Source organism: Rhagoletis pomonella, unplaced genomic scaffold, assembly GCF_013731165.1.
Source record: "Rhagoletis pomonella isolate Grant_MI unplaced genomic scaffold, Rhpom_1.0 Rhpom_scaffold_00004, whole genome shotgun sequence".
Classification (NCBI taxonomy): Eukaryota; Metazoa; Arthropoda; class Insecta; order Diptera; family Tephritidae; genus Rhagoletis; species Rhagoletis pomonella.
In genome coordinates this window covers 6,222,536-6,239,777 of record NW_023458558.1, presented here as the reverse complement: position 1 = coordinate 6,239,777, position 17,242 = coordinate 6,222,536, and the positions used below count along the sequence as shown (strand labels likewise).

The following is a 17,242-nucleotide window of genomic DNA, read 5'->3' as shown; positions in this document are numbered from 1 at the left end:
ATAATGCAAAAGAGGCAACCAAGTAGAGTGTGGCATCGAAGTACATACATATTTATAAGTAAAAAAATATATATATATGTACGTCATTAAAAAATGTTGCATGGACGAAAATGATTTGGAAATAATTTTCCAGGATGTAGTTTTGTATGGTTTAAGGCTAAATTTTCGCGCGACTTCACTATATAAGAGTTCATTGTCTCTTATTTACCGTTAAGATACAACACTTACTCGCTTACTACTTACTTGCTTAAAGACTTTCCGGTACATTATCTCGAACTCAAAAATATAAATTTTTCATGCTCCTATTTTATCTAAGCTTTTACTCTTTTAGAAACAATTCGTACGTAATAATTTATATGAAATATGAATTTTTCATAACTCTCCTCGGGCACCATTATCTCAACTCAGGAAAATTTCCTGTACATACATACATACACATTTATCTATTGAGTATGTATATCGTCGATGTCTTTGCTGCCCAACAATAAAGAACGAAAAAACTTTTTTTCTTTAAGGTCGTTGACTTGATAGGCGGTATTTTATTTATCTACCATTTTACAAATTTTTGTTGGAAAAACGTTTTTCGATTTGTATGCTTAAAGCTCGGTGCCTGGAGTTCAGGCTTGCCAATTCTCAATTTTGCAACCCTGATGACCTTTGCGATTTCGGAACTGACCAATGGGCGGTGTTGCAATAAGTATTACTAGCGGACCCGGCGAGCTTCGTCCCGCCCAAGATCATTTTTTTTTTATTAAAACATTAACAAATGCCTGACTTGCCTTATAAGAACTTTCGCGTTGACCAATACAAAAATAGTGTTGCTATGCAAGAACGGTTTATAAAGTAAAAATTTTAAAGTTTACACTATTTGTATAAATGTCAAAAGCAATATAATCACTAAAGTTACACACACATGTATTTCCCAAAACAAAGCGCTCGCAACTTAATTTTGCACAAAATTTTTAAATAGCAATAACCGCAAATCCCAAAATCCATGCGTTGCCAATTTAAATGCAGATTCACAGTTTTAATTGAATATACTCTCGGTGTTGCGAGTGTGTTTATGAAAGCATCTATGTAGGTCATTTAATAAATATGCCGTACCTGAAAAATAAATGTAGTCTAGTGTAGTGTTTAGCTAGTAAAACGGAAAAAAAATAAAAATAAAAGCCAGTAAATGCGGCTTCGGCATTCATAGGTTTATCGAGCACGCTTGCACCAGATATACTTTTTTGTCATTTATTATTTTAACAAAACAAAAAAAATAGGTAAGCAAAAAATGTATTTTAGGAAACCGCACACTAAGCACTTCTCCAGCTAATTTTCATGCAAATCGCACGCTGACAGCTTGACTTAGTTGGAAAATCGGCAATTGTCAGCGTCAGCGCCAGCAGAAAAAAAAAAACAAATACGCAAGAAACCGAATCAATGCAATGAAAAATTGAGCGAAAACAATAAAAAGTTACAAAAATTATCACTTCAGCTCAAAAAGCAATAAATTCACAAGCCAAACTGCGTTCAGTTTTTTGTAGGGCGAGAGCAAAAAAAAAAGGTACGAAATTCTAAAGTCTAGACTTTTTAGCGCATTAAGGCTGTTTGGTTTTTTTTTTATTTTTCGTGTGCATAATTTGGCAAATGTTTTGCGCGTTCTACATTTCAATTTTAATGACAAAGTTTACGCGTCCAAAAGAGTAGCATTAAAATATGCAAGCATTTACTCAAAGTCATTGAACCCGTATCGTTTGTTGACGAATTCTCTTGATTGGTGCGGTTGAATGCGGCAAAACTCGAATTTCCAACAGCACCGAGAACATATTTTTTATAATTTTATTATTTTTTTTTTTTTTTGTGATCTCCTAGGAAGCAGTTAATTATCCGACTCTGCATTTAAATTCAACTACTTTAAAGCACTTAAAAGTCGGTATGTTTCGTTTGAATACGCTTTTTCTCTGCACTTCACAGATGCTTTTTCATACTTCCGATACACAAATTATTTTTTGGGTAAAAAGAGTATCAAAATTCGAAACATTTACTCACAGCATTTGTTTGTTTCACAGTAGTTTTTCAATTAGTTGATTAAAAAAAAAAAATCACTTGTTTCCGTCAGGGTATATACATATGCATATACATATATCCTGCATAGATGCACACCTAGTACACCATATTAGTTGTACATTGTGATGTTGTTGACCAAACCGAAATACTCGTACCCGTAAATATATAATGTTTTTTATTGGCTAAGCACCTCGGTATTCACTAATGGCAGCTGTTCAATTATTAAGTATCTTCTAAGCAGAAGAAAGTTAAAAAGGATGCAAGTGCAGCCAACATAAATTCACACGAGCCTTGTGCTTTACAGTTCTTATTATTTATTGACTGCATTTATCTTCCGGGTAGTCGTCAGAAAAGCCTAAAGCAGAGACACAGAGAAAAGAGCCCGAATTTTGTCTTGCTGCATTTCAAGATATATGTATATATTTTCCACTACTTACATATATCTTAAGCTAAACTCCGAGCGCGGCGAATTAGAAGTAGGTAGCTAATATCCACCGTCTTACATATGTATAAGTAAATAAGTAAGTAAAAGTAATTGGCAGGTAAAACTATTAACGTTTTCATAAACGCAATCACAATGAATTTGAATATTTTATACAAGTAATTTTTAAGCAAAAACATGATCCAATGATCTAAATTAGGACGAGACCACCCTTTATCTACTCTGCCCTTTATCTACTCTGTCATAACATCGAACTTTCGACCAAGCAAATGTTAGTTCTAAGGTATTCTCGTGTCGCAAAGGTGGTATATGAGTTTCGGCTCTTAGACAGTTGTGCTTACAGGTTGCTCAGTGAGCGCTAGTCGAAAATACTGACGACCGGCAGTCGACGCTCGAAGAAGCTTCTTAAGCTGACTAATCGTCAACTCTCGGCTGTGACGTCTTACTATCGTCCCCCACCTCTATTGCCGGAGCTGTTTGAGAAACGACGAGTTGGAATCATCTGAGAATTATTTTCTCAGCTTTGCTGGTTTTCTAAGACTAAAATTTAAACATATCGGCTCGTATTTTTTGACCAACACTACAAGTAAGTAACGGAAAAGCATGCGGCGTTTTTTTTTTTCAAACAATTTTTAATGGGCTATCCAAGTATCCGTTCCTAACCTAGCCCTCTCTACTTTCATTAGGGACTACAAACATTCGTTCATGCAGCGCAGCTGGTAGAAAATTCGTGGCGAAGTATTTAATCTGTTAAAGTTTTAAATTAAAGCAGCTATTGCTCTTCCATTTTCGATCATACATACATACATGAGTAACGCTCTCAAACCATTAGCTTGGGTCACTTCTATTAATCAAACGAATTTAAGGTAAATGCCAGAGTTTTCCCCTCAAACACCAATGTCAAGTGGTATTTCATTTGTCAGACAGAAAACATTGCTATGCAAATATTTTGTCAACTTGAGAGAGATATTTACCTCAAGAGCATTTTTGTTAGAAGCTGTAAGCATTTCTCTTACATGCATGCAAATTAATGTTTGTATATATGTACATACATATGTACGTGTACGTATGTTGGTTTGCATGAATTGGGTAAGTGATTTGCTGCAGCAGAAACAGCAGCAGCAGCAGCGGTGGCAAGAGAAGCAAGCAAGTGGCAGGTAGTCGTACTATGAAATTATCTAATAAACTTGCAGGTGATTCACTGCGCCCCAACTTCTCCTAAACCTTCATGAATGGCACTCTAACAACGCAAACTAAACAATTGACCACAATGGGGAAAAGCACTTTAAACTCTTTGGCAGCTCGTTTTCCTAAGGACTTGAGGATGTAATACTTCTACAGTTAGTTTTTGTTTTTTTTTTTTGCTTTCCTAGTTTATTTAACTGATTTTTCTTTTGTTCTATTCATTGCATTGCCAAGTCAAAATCATTTTAAATAAAAACATAACAACAAATTACAAGAAATCTCGAAGAAAGGGTGAGCAGAAGAAGGGAGAAATTCAATTACACTTGTATTGTTGGGGATTTATGTTTTGATTTCATTGCTGGCACAAGAAAAAACCGACTAGAATAGAACATTCGCAATTGCAAGTGAAAGAATAGAAAATCGCAAATCTAGCTGCTTGCCAGCCGCATGCACAAATATATAAATACGCTGAGAGAAAGCAAAGTGGCAGAAGAGCAGTTTGCATGGCGCACAGCATGGCGCACTGGCATTGAAGGTGCTTTGCGCTGTGGTTCAAAAGTCGCGTGGGGATGGCGCATAAATGCAGAAGGTGCAAGCGCCTTTTCGTGCAGCATGTCTGCCATGGCAAACAACCATGGCAAAGTGTGCTAAATGCATATGCTGCCCGTTCTAGGCTGGCACCTTGATGTCAATGTTGGCCGGCATCCAACCATGCACTCAACCAACGAACGAACCAACAACAAAAAGAAGAAGGCATGGTATGCCGTGCGCCCTTACGGTCAATCCCCCTCGATCGCCTGCCAAGAGCACCATATTCAATTTGTCGGTTATCAGTGCAAGCCAAATCAGGAACCGCGGCCTTACATCTGATTTACTAGTAGATTTTGGAAGCGTTGCTTGTGGTCTCACTTGGGTTTGTGTATGGCGGAGGGATGGGCAGAGAAGCAGGCGGTGGGACTTGCTCTACACTTTGCATGTTCGCTTAAAATTGAGATATTTTATTTTTTTTTTGGAAAACTTGCTGTGGTTTTGATATTTTTATTGGCATTGTCAGGTCGTGATAGCTTTATGCTTTGGGCATTGAGTCAAATGGTCTTCTATGCTAATAGTCACAGCGTGATTTCATGTGATGCATTTCGGAAAGGTAAGTGGGTGAGAATTTTCTCTGGTTGCAACTGAAATACATTTAAGAAGGTATAGGTTGCGGTAAGAAAGCATTCACATTTTGTGTGAAATACTACAACTCTACGGCATATTTATTAGTAGGCGTTTAGTATTCATATCACTTTTTTTTTTAAAGCAGCAATTAAAGTTGCATTTGCAAAAAAATGAACTTGATTTTGTCGCCTTAAATGCGCCTCATAAGAAACAATGCAACAATTTAATAGAATAGCAGATGAACTGAGCTCCTGGAAGGAAAAGTTTAATGAGCATAGCAAATGCAAAATTGTCGCTCACTCAATATCAACAAAAACTTAGAAAACAAATATCCTCAGACTCTGCAAAAGTTTAAATGTAGATGCTACGAAACTGTGCGCCAAGCAACTCAACTTTAAGTTATCTTTAACAACAAAACAATTTCACTTAAACTTGAACTTAAACGTACATTGCCTGCAAGTTTGTATAACTTTGTTTCATCCTTTATTTCGGAGAAAAAAACAATGGTAACAGCATTGATAAAGCAATGTAGCAATCGATACAGGAAGAGTGCTGTGATGTGTGTGTTCGGGCACAACTCAAAAGCATTTCACACAAAAAAAACTATGCGAGCAGAAAAACATGTTAGCACATGCATAGACATGCACATATAGATATTTATTAACTTGCACAAGTTTGGTTTAGCAAACGAGTGTTTTATTTTACTTTTTCCACTTTCAACATTTGTCCTCTCATACATATTTATGTATGTTGGAGCGTACACGCCAGGGTAGCAATTACCGGTTCACATTTGCACCGACACCAATTCCAGCTAACCACAAATAAAACCGAGTTTAAATAAAGAAAGAACATAATAAAGCCAAAAAAAAAAAAATGAACACAACTTTTCCTGCATGATTGCTCACGAAGCAAACTCGACCGCAGTAAGCTCGAAATATGTTCAGGAAGAAGGAAAATGAAAGAGTAGACGTATTATCCAGCTTAAAATGTATGGCTTGCCGTGGGTGCACATGCATCGCCTGTTTGTGTTTGCTAGCAAACACACAAATACATGGAAACATATGTATGTATTTTGTTGTTACATACATATGCATGTGCAAACATTCTGTTTATATATAAGTTGTTTTTTTTTTTTAATTTTGTCAATAATAGTTCGGTCGCAGTTTTGTTTCCACAAAGCACATTGCAGGAAAAGAGTTTTCATTCAGAATTATCGTCACAGAAGTTAATTTCCTCTCCTCTCCTCTGTCTAGAGAGCAAATTGTTCATAAGTTGGCCTACTGAAAAAATTCGTAAATCAATAAGGTCTACTCTCTTTTCCATATCCATAATGTGGGTCATTTCTTAGAGAAAATTTGTTCTACTTGAGCGAATGGACAGCCATAAACTGTAGCTATAGAAATTACACCTTCTCCATCACTCATACGTGCCGTAGGACACTATAAGATTCTAGTTGTTTAATGTTACTCATACGCAGCGTATTTCCACATACGATAGATAAGAGCTTAGTATGTCGAAATTGTTTTTTTTTTCCTAAAAAATTATGATGAGGGGGAGGCTACATAGAACTCAATTCAATTAAATTTGCGTTTTTAGTTTTTTGCACGCATTCAACTAAACCCGCCATTCGAAATTTATAGTAGGCATCATATTAATCGGAGCTTCAATTATATCGACAATTTAGGGCTATAAACTTATGTACCAAATTTCAGACTTTAAGCTTGTTTCCTTATCGTTTATGCTGCAAATCCTGGCATTCGAACCATAGCGCATTAATAGAAATTCTGAGAAATATTGCAAAATTTTTTTCTATCATAATATTGCAGTTTCTTAGCTTAAACTTTTACATGGCTGTATGCATGAATTCATTTTAAATAAAAGTAGTAAAAGTAGTAGTAAAAAGTAGTAGTTTAAAATTCGAAAGTGAGTTTGTTTGTTTGTTACGCTTTCACGCTTTAACAACCCATCATCATGAAATTTCGCACACTGTTGTTAATTAGCTCAATTTAAAATATAGTATAGTTTTAATCACGATTAGACAATGGGGTGTGGCACCTGGCATGCTAGCGGAATTTTTCATACTGCATATCTCTGGAGATATTTATAATAGAGAACTGGAACTTATGGTATGGAGGTATATAAAACCAATCCCATATTCCAAGAGAAAATTGGGCGTTATTTGAGAAGGGGCGTGGCACTTCATGTACAAAGTTTACTGCCAGAAATATTTTTAATGCAGCTTGCCACCTGTTTGAAAAATGCTATTCAATTAAATTGATAAAATAATTATGGCATACTACAATACGGATATCAAAAAGCACAATAATACTTTAAAGGCGCAGCGAAGCACGCCGGCTATTTGCTAGATAAAATATAAATTAATGTGCAAAATATTTACACTAAAAAATTGTGTTTTTCGATTTTTTCGATTTTTTTTTTTATTGAGGAGTCAAACAGTTTGTATTTTCATTGTCTAACAGAACCCATATGCAATAACCTTTCATTTATGGTTGATTCAGGCACACCGTGATCTTACAACGCAACACTTGGTGCAATATTGTAGAGCTGAAATGCTTACAGTTACGCCAAAAAATTTTCTGTATATATTAAAAGTATTTTGTACGTAGTAAAATAAAAAGAATAAAAAATTTTGAAAAGTAGAAAAAACCTTACCCTATACAAAGACGATAGCAAGTTTATTTACGTTAGTTAGGTCTTTGGGTTACGCTTTCGATTTTTTCCCCATTGCAAAGAAAAATAAAAAGTCTGTGTATAGTACTTTCGCGTAGCGTTCACCATAACCCCTATAAATTTACATTTTAATAAAAGACATAAATTCTTTTGCAAGTGCTTTCTAGTTGCGCTAAAATAACTTTTCACTAAGACCCATTCCAGACTCACACCCACAACTACGATGCTGGTGTAATTCGTATAAGAATGACCATTTCCTACTAACGGTACGAGTATAACGGTCTTTTATGGAATTAAAAGATTAGTTCACTTTGCATCGTTAAGCTTATTTAATTGTTGTATGGCACGTTAAGAGACAGAGAACTGACAGCAAAAAAGCGCATTGTGCCCGTAAGGTGACAAATTTTGTGCGCAAGAAAAGGATTAAATATCTATGCGAATACGGGCTATGCACATACATATGTATATGTACATATATAGTAAATGGCTTATAAAAACAAATGCAAAACTGAGCACTGAACTGCAAACTTAAACGTATTTAAAAATATGAAAACATCGAAAAGGGAAAATTAAAGTAATCGAAAAACTTTCATAGTTTCAGGCAAATTTTGGTGAGTGGTATTAAGTGCAGTGATAATGTTTGTAATAAAAAAAAAGTATTACAAAAGTGAACAACTCTTTTATGGAGAGCATAAATTGTTTAAGGTCATAAATGGGGAAGACGAAAATATGGAGATAGCCAGGGTTTCTGACGACGTTCTAAATTATGCAAGGCCCGTGTGGTCGCCGGGGACGAGTAGGACGCAGTGGACGAAACTACAGACTAGCCAGAACACGGCACTTCGGACTGCGACTGGATGGCTTCTGATGTCGCCTTAATACCACCTCGACGACGAGGCCCAGATGCTCGGAGCATTTCGGAACTCCGCTAGTAGTTCCTAAGAGGGTGCCACAGACGCGGGCACCCGAACAGTCAACTGCTCGCAGAAGAGCCCTCGCCAAGGCAGGTCGGAAGGCATCTGTACGACCTCTGGACCCAATCGCATACCGACAGGCAGGTAAAATATAAACTATCGACCTGACGTTGACGGGACAATAGCCCAACTTCACACTGGCTATTGCAACAGTTTAAACTCATACCTGAGTAGAGTTAATGACAATGTGCCCAAACAGTGGCCGGCATGCGGATGGTCACCACACGACTCACGGCACCTCTTCACATGCCTCCAAAACCCCACCCAGCTAACGCCCCTATCCTTATGGACAGCCCCTGTCGAAGTGGCGCACTTCCTGGGTCTTCCCTTAGCTAAACCAGACGACAACGCAGGTGGATGAGCCGACTCGAGCGGGGTTTAGTAGCCGCTAAAACCACAACCACAACAACAAGGATTGTTTAATTGACAAAAATAAAACGTTGACAAACAATGGAAAGTTCCGTTATTTTCTAGTAAACAGTTTTAATATATGTATATACTCGTAAAAATATTTCGACTATAGTTTTCCAATAGTGAAGTTTCGCGCTAAATCGGTTTTGGTGGTTGAAAAATTCCATAAAAATTCCTCGTTTTTAGCGAAAGCTGTTTACGAGTGCACCCTGCTTTAACATCTCTTATTTAGCCGCATCAGTTTTAAGTGTCCCATTACCTTGGAGATTTGGCATTCACATTATATTTGCAATTATTAGCTATTTCCAGTAAATTCTTTATGTTGTAACACAAAACATATTACTACAAACTTCCAATTATTTAACTTATTGTGTTTGCAGGTCTCTTAAGAAACCTGAAAATATTACATAAATAAAAGACATATTTTGCTGAATTTAAGTTAATAATAATCTGTTGCAAAGCATTTTCATAAAATTGTCTTCTATCCTCTCTCTACCCTCTTTTTCTTGCAGTTCCTACTATAAATTTTAAGAGGTAAAATAAAACAACAACAACGAAATGGCAAAACAGCTGCGTACACTTGGCTGGGACTACTTCATGTTCGTGGCCTTCGTTTTGATCACCGTCTTCGGTCCACTATGGAAACGGATTTTTGGAAAGAAAAAGCAACGTAGTAAGGCTGATTATGTCTTTGCCACAGGCGGCATATCAATTGTGGCAATTATGCTATCAATCGCACGCGGCACGCTGGGTGTGCGAACAGTGTTGGGTAAGTGTCAAGCAATTAAACCTCATTAGGGAGCCTATGTACATACATATGTATGTAGGCGACAAAATAAAAGCGGTATTTTTTTCAAACGGGAAGAAGATGGTTGTAAAAATAAGTATTACTTGACTTTTAAGTGCTTTAACTAAGATATTGCCGGGTATCAGTGTTAGATAGTGGATATTCCCGAGAAATCCCGCAAAAATACCGCAACAATCCCCAAAACCCCGAAATGATCTCCAAATCCCGGAAAAATACTGGAATACTCCGAAGAATATAGATCCATAGTACCAAACGGCCAAACATCGCTTTGTCTAAAGTTCATAGAGAGGAAGGTGCGGTTTTATAGCGCATGAGATGTTAGTATAATAAAGTGCCAGTTTCAATTGTTTTGATTTTTTAAATTTTTCTTTGGCTAACTTGCACTTTATTATACCCAAAAAGGTTCTTAATGTTTTATTTCCATAGTGGAAGAAACTTCATCGATGTAAGCTTCGATGCATCGATGCGAGAAAAACTAACATCCCTAGGTCTTAATATTTTCAACTCAATTTCAGTAACCCGGCAATGATAAAATACCACTTCTCAGTACTGCAGCTAAGTACATCCAGAGGTATGCATCATGACACTTTTAGATTATATGGCAAATATTTTCTGTTAGTGCGGTACGGATAAAATAAATCTTCATAACAAATTTCAAATACCATACCATAAACTCCTCCAGAGTATTAAATAATAAATTTTTACGGGAGGTACCACGCGCCCTTTTCGAATAACCTCCATACCTCGGTAGCAAGTTCCAGTCCTCTGCCATATGCATATGTCCAATAACCTTTTTCTATTATCTCCACACTAATTTCTAGTAGTCTCACACAAATACCCTCAGAGATATTTATGCAGTATGGAAATTCAAATTTCTATGGAAGGGCCACCTCGTCCTTGATTTATAAATTTTTTTCAGTATTTGACAATTTTTAGGAAGTCTGTAGTAAGTGTGCCAAATTGGGTTCTGATCGGGAATGTGGTTAAGGAAGTAGCCTATTTTTCAATCCGGGACATAAACCATCTGTGCTCGAAATTTCATTTTGACATCTCTATTGTAATGTTTGATTGAACTTATTAATTTATTTTAACTTTATTAACAGGTGGCAACTCTATCTGTCTGCAAAATTTCATGCAAATCCGTTTGGTCGTTTCCGCACAAACAAACAAATTTTCAGTTATAATATTAGTCGGATTATTTCACTTCCTGAACCGTTAAATGTTTAAAAATCTTCGAAACACCCTGATAATAAACTTTTAATTATTTCAGTTGTAGTATTTAGCAACTCATATATGTACATCCAGATTTTTTTTTTTAAGTTTATTAGTTAAAAGGATTTAAGTATGCCCATCACTGATGAAGTAATACACGACGGAAAGCACAAACTTTTTTGGGGGTTTAATATTTGTTTTATGCGATGGAGAAATTTAAGGAATTTAAGTGGATTCATTCAAGGTAGTTATATCCTTGTAATTATCCATTTAAAGCTCCAAGTACGCTTCTTATCTCCGCAAATCATTAAACCTTCAAACCACCGTTCTAATATTTCCACTAATTCATTTACCCAATTTATTGAAGCTTTTCTTATATAAAATGAGAGATTTCCTTCTTTAGCCAAAATTTAAATTTTTATCAGCTGAATACACCAATTATAGAACAGTTAGATATTGAACACGCACTGATACACAGTTACGCGCAGGTGCTTCATTATGTTGCACGAATTAAGAAGGAGAAGAGCTTCGTAATACCACAGCAGAACCGGCCAACTAGCCGCTCTGCATATATTTATTTATGTTAATCCGGTGATTTGTTGCGCTTACTGAGTCAAGCACCTTTTAAATAACTGAAATATATTTATGTAGGATTTGCATATAACTACATACATATTAACATAATTTTTTTGTGTCGCTCCTTCACTGCTGCTGAAGCAAACAATTTAAATTTAACCATAAAAATAAAAATAAAAAAAAACCTTCGGACGGTCTCTTGGAGAGATTACACGCACATTATGCAAATTGAATAACTTACCTGGCGCTCGGGTGGACTTTTTTTTAATTTTCAGTTTTGTTTACCCACGCAACACCCTTCCCGCTATTGTGAAAATTTAATATAATAAATTCACTGTTATTTATTTTTTATTCTTTTAAGAACAACTTATGCAGTAAGTGCCACTGAGTGTGCTTGCATATTTTAACTATATATATATATATATATACATTTATACATATATCCACATTTGCATGTATACATTTTAAACGCTTATTACAGGTTACCCCAGTGAGCTGTTCTACCGTGGCTCGGCAATGTGGGAGATTATCTACGGCATGGTCAGTGCGTATCCCATTGTGTGCTTCGTTTTTGTGCCAGTTTATTTTAATTTGGGCATAACGTCCGTCTACCAGTACATAGATTTAAGGTAAGTGAAGGTATTGTTGTGAAAGTGATTTTTTGAACAATTAAATTTAATTGCTTATCATCAGCTGGAGCATAATCATTTCAATTTGAGCGAATGCGGCAACAGCTGCGGCCGTAATGGGAGGCATGCAACCTCCTTACTACCTTTCGTTAAACACAAATTACTTAGCAATTGAAGACGAGTATTTAAATAGAATTTGTCGGAAGTGTGCAAATCAACATTTTTTTTTTGTTTGTATGCAGATGTATAGACAAGAGCAGGGACCGTAACAGTTACAACTTTTATTAAAAAAGTCACTCTTTAACAATTATTTTTTTACTTTTATTTAATTACTCTTTAAATAACCGTTATTTCTGACTTTTATTTTATAAATCGAAAATCACAATTATTTTTGATTTTTATTTAAATAATCTGCAAATAACAGTTATTTTTGTTTTTTAAATTATATGTCTTAAATAACAGCTATCGAAGACTTTTATTTAAAAAAGTCATAAATAAAAATCAGTCACTGATCTTTATATTTTCAATCATACTTATAAAAGTCATTTGAATAAGTCGTAGTAAACTTTTGTTTTCCAACACCTTCTTAACTGGGAAAAATGTTAATGACTTTTATATGATTGATTTAAAAAATAAGAGTCGGTCACTGATTTATATTAATGACTTTTAAAAGTAAAAGTCACTGACTGATTTTTATTGATGACTTTTATAAATAAAACTCTTCAATAACTGTTATCTAAGCCATATAATATAAAAATCAAAAATAATTGTTATTTTGGATTTATAATATAAAAATCAAATATAATTGTTATTTTTTTAAATTTTGCATAAAAATTGCAAATAAAAATTTATTTTCAAATTTGAGTCTCGGTGCAAAACAAAATCGATTGGTATGTTTCACTTAGTTGTAGAACATTTCCTTCATAGTGAATTTTCCCATGACAGTTTTCATCAATAACTGTTATGTTCGGTCCCTGGACAAGTGTATAGGCTTATTTTATATAAGTAAGTTTGCGATTCGCCTCACAACCACCACTATTCCTTCTATTTGCCTTATACCGCACACGATCTTCAAAGGTGACACAACTCAAAATTATGTACACGCTCGTCAAAAAATGCGGATAACTATTTCTTAGCACTTGCTAATCATATGGGCAAGGAAGGAAAATATAAAAAAAAAAACTTGCTCCAGCTTTTGTTGAAGGGTAAATAACTAAAAGCTCTGTGTACATTTTAAGTGCATAATATCAAATATGCCAAATTTTGAATTGTGTCACTTTTGAAGATCGTTTGCGATACAACTTCTGAAACGCTTAGTCCATGGCAAGCAACCATGCCACCAGCGCCTTTCCACTCACAACTAGTTGAGCCACAAAAAAAAGCCTTCGAATGTGCTGGCGACAAGTTTTAATTAAGCGCAAGAAACGCTCGGACACTCACAGCTCCTGAACGAGCAGCATTGCTGAAAATAATAGCGTTCTACAGCGCGAACAACAAAAGTAAACAGTGAACTTCTGCAACAGCATTTAACAGAATTTTAAATTATTTAGTGCGTACACTCAAATATCATTAAGCCAGCTAGTAATTAGCAGCCCCATCGCTTTGCACTACTCTGCGCGCCTTCGTCCTTTGCTCCAGTGCTGCTCTAATTCTGCATAGATTTTACATATTGCGTTGTTCGTTTGTGTTGGGCGCAATACTAAATATGTAAAATTGTACAATTGCCACTAAATTGTTTTCGCATCGAAAATAAGTTAACAAATTTGTTCTCAAATGTTTACGCTTTTAGTGTTTGCATATAGTACATACATACATACATACATATTCATTTAATTGTGTGCACACCACCACCACCACCACCACTCTGGTACAGTGGTTGTCATAACTGACGTCGACATCGTGCCATTTGGGAGTTTTGGAATTTAATTTAAATGGCAATGTAGAATTTCTAGCATATTTTGCCAATTGGCACTTATTCATTCAATTTAATTGCACACAGCTGTTGGTGAACAGCTCCTTAAATCGGTGTAAAAGACCAGTACGCGAGCAAATGCCTTTGTGTTTGCTAGTAACAGTTGGGCCTTTACCATATCGCTTCTAGAGAGAAAGCCATGCAGTGATTTACGCCTCCTAAGCCCCACCCCCCGATGTAGTGTAGCGGACTATGTGTGAATTTCCTAGCTTCCTTTGTAAGGTTGTTTGTTTTCATTTCTGTTAAAAACGGCAAATTAAGTGATGTATAAAGAGTGGTTAGGTGTTTTCTAGCATCTTTCCATCAAAAGTATTTTCAATACTCTGCCTTAAAAGTTGTGAAAAGGGATATTCCTTTTGCTTCCACAAGGCATTTTTAAATGCCGCAAATTTTTTTTTGTAATCTTGTTACCTAGTGAAAATTCAGCATAACACGCATAACTAATGTTGAGAAGGTCTGGAAACGTTACCGCTGATTGGAGGGGGGAGCATAAGTAACTCCAGAGAAATAATTTCTTTCAAAGTATAGTTGAGTAGAATTTAATCCACGGTCACTTGTCGTGTGTTGAACACGAACTCTACGAAACATGGTATTAGATACTCCCGCGCTGCTGCACCTACCGTCAGATCTATTTACTTCAAGGCTTAAAATAAATGGCTGCTGATAGTAAAATGTAGACGAAGGTGGAAATTGCTGAAGGCAAAAACTTGAATATACACAAATTTCTTCCTAATGCCACGCCCTTTCAGTTTACTTTTTAGCCGACTTCAAAAAAAAGCATAACTTTGGGCCACGTTAGCCGATTTCTATATACTAATAATATACAAGTCGGTTTTGTTTTTGCATAAAAATTACTTGCGCATACAATAAGAGGCTACAATTGAAACAAATTTCTAGACTTTGAGAATTCGGAAATGATGCACATCGGTCGGCGTTCGAAGATAGAGGCATCCTAGATTTTGCATGAGCACTTAGTAGGGGAAAAAGTCTGCTGTCGTTAGATTCCACGCAATTTGACCGGAGCTCAAAAAGAGGCTGGTGTGGGTTGGTACAAAGAAATGCTCACAAAATAATTTGTGGTGCTTCTGAAAACGATTGGAGTATTGTAACAAGTGACGCAACTTGGATCTATGCATATAAGCTCGAAACAAAAACAAAAAAAAACAATTTACTGTTCGAGTGTTTCAAAAATAAGCAAAATCCAACAAAAGTGGTTGCACTGAACCAAAAATCCATCTCTGGATCAAAGAAAAACTTTCCGTACTTTAAGGTCGAAAATTCTTCCGAATGAGTGAGTAACAAGTTCTCCCGAATGCGTAATTTTTCTTTGGAATGTGTAAAAACGTACACGAAAATATGGAACCGTGGATGTAATCTATCATTTTGAAGAAATGTTGGGCATGAAAAGTGGATAAAACTTCTTTAGTGCTGTTTCGTTCCCATTTTTCTTCATTTTGATTGCTGTTGTTCTTCAATTAAGAGAAATTTTTTTTTGGGTGTGGTTCACGGAGCAGATCGAAAAAAATTTCGCTTTCTGCTTTCATAAAACCTGTACGAAGTCATCGACGAACGCAGAAAAAATAATACGACAATGCCTGCGCTGCGCTGCACATGGAACGGTTGTTTATTTGAAAGAGAAAAAAGTCGTCGAAATAATGACTCATTGCCCATATCCACCTGAATTATCACAAAAAACCTTCTTGTCGTTCCCCATTTGTTAAGATCAAAATGCATGGTGAGCGTTTTTCAATATCTGAAGAGGCCATTGAGGCATTCAGGAACCACATTTTTGAGGTACCCACTTCAGTGTGGAATAAATATTCCGACTACTGGCTTCTTCGAATGCAAAAGTGTTTACTTAGTGTTCACACTTGTCTGGTTATCAGGTTATCTGATAATGTAGTTATATTTTTAATCACATGACCTGATAACCTGATAAAGAGGTAAAGTTTGAACACCCACATTGGACCATGTGAATAAAAAATAAGCAATTGTCTTCTCTTAAAATTTCAGACCTTTTACTCAATTTCAAATCAAACAAAATTGCCTAGTTTTTATTCATATGGTCCATTTTTATGTTTTCGTATTTATCTCTTTAACTAGTTAACATTTATCGATGGTAGTAATATTTCGACGTATCCTCCATGGAACTTATGTCACGGTTCCGCGGAACCTAAGTCCAAGGAAATCTTGACAGAACCCCACATTGTCCACAGTGCCAACTCTGTGAGCGCTTATTGCTATTGGCAGCATCACAGCTGTGCACTAATTGATATGCCAACCAAGTTTACGCAATGCCCGGCATATTGACAAAACACCTTTCGCCGTGTACTTATATAGATAAATGCTGATTAAGTGCACCTCATCAATATTGGCATACATATTTACATAAGCATGTAATATTTAATTACATACATACATACATATGTACTTATATTTACTGCTGTATTGTTAAAAAAAAGGGAAAAAACAACCCCAATCGAATGCGTTTAATGCCGCCTTTGTGGGGCGCACTCAGCTGATGGTGAGCAATCAATCAAGTGGCACACGCCTACAACGTCGCTAAGTATTTGGCAGCTGAGCAGTACAAGCATACTCTCAATTACTCCATTCAATTCGCCTCATTCGCAACAACCTCCCCTCCCACACATTCCCGTTTTATTTATTATTAATATACATATCTCTGTTAGCTGCAAAAATATTCAATTATATGCGCTTAAATTGACATTAATGGCTTAAAGCGTCAATTTCCGCACTCGTTTCGCGCTTCACTTCCGTGCTGTAGGCCTAAATGGTTTTCCGATCAATGAGTCGCACACAAACACACACAAACGCACACATACTATGTAGGTAGGTACACCAGTGAATATATGTATATTTGTGCTTAAGTGCTTGGGGTGATTTCAATTTGGTTGCACTTTATTTGTTTATTTGTCGACAACAAAATCGGTTGAGGCACATTTGCTCATGCTGCTACATATGTATATGTGGATGTAGTAGTATTCGTTGGTGCTCATAAATATATATTTAGATTTATGCCGATGCACATTGCATGTAGAATTAGCGCCGTAAGCTTTTAAATGCCTATACATGATTAACTTCGGTGGTATTTTGCATGTGTTCATATGT

General features: G+C 36.0%; 1 protein-coding gene across 2 annotated transcripts in view; it reads left to right on the top strand.

The window, feature by feature from the left end:
* Window positions 1–17,242, top strand: part of LOC118736880 (sodium-coupled monocarboxylate transporter 1) — a 134,443-nt gene that overhangs the window by 87,724 nt on the left and 29,477 nt on the right. For both annotated transcript variants that reach the window (XM_036466990.1, XM_036466991.1), the window contains 2 exons: window positions 9,429–9,685; window positions 11,994–12,141. In XM_036466990.1, coding sequence (XP_036322883.1) covers window positions 9,475–9,685; window positions 11,994–12,141 — 359 coding nt within the window. In that variant the 5' untranslated portion in view covers window positions 9,429–9,474. The remainder of the gene's footprint in view (window positions 1–9,428; window positions 9,686–11,993; window positions 12,142–17,242) is intronic.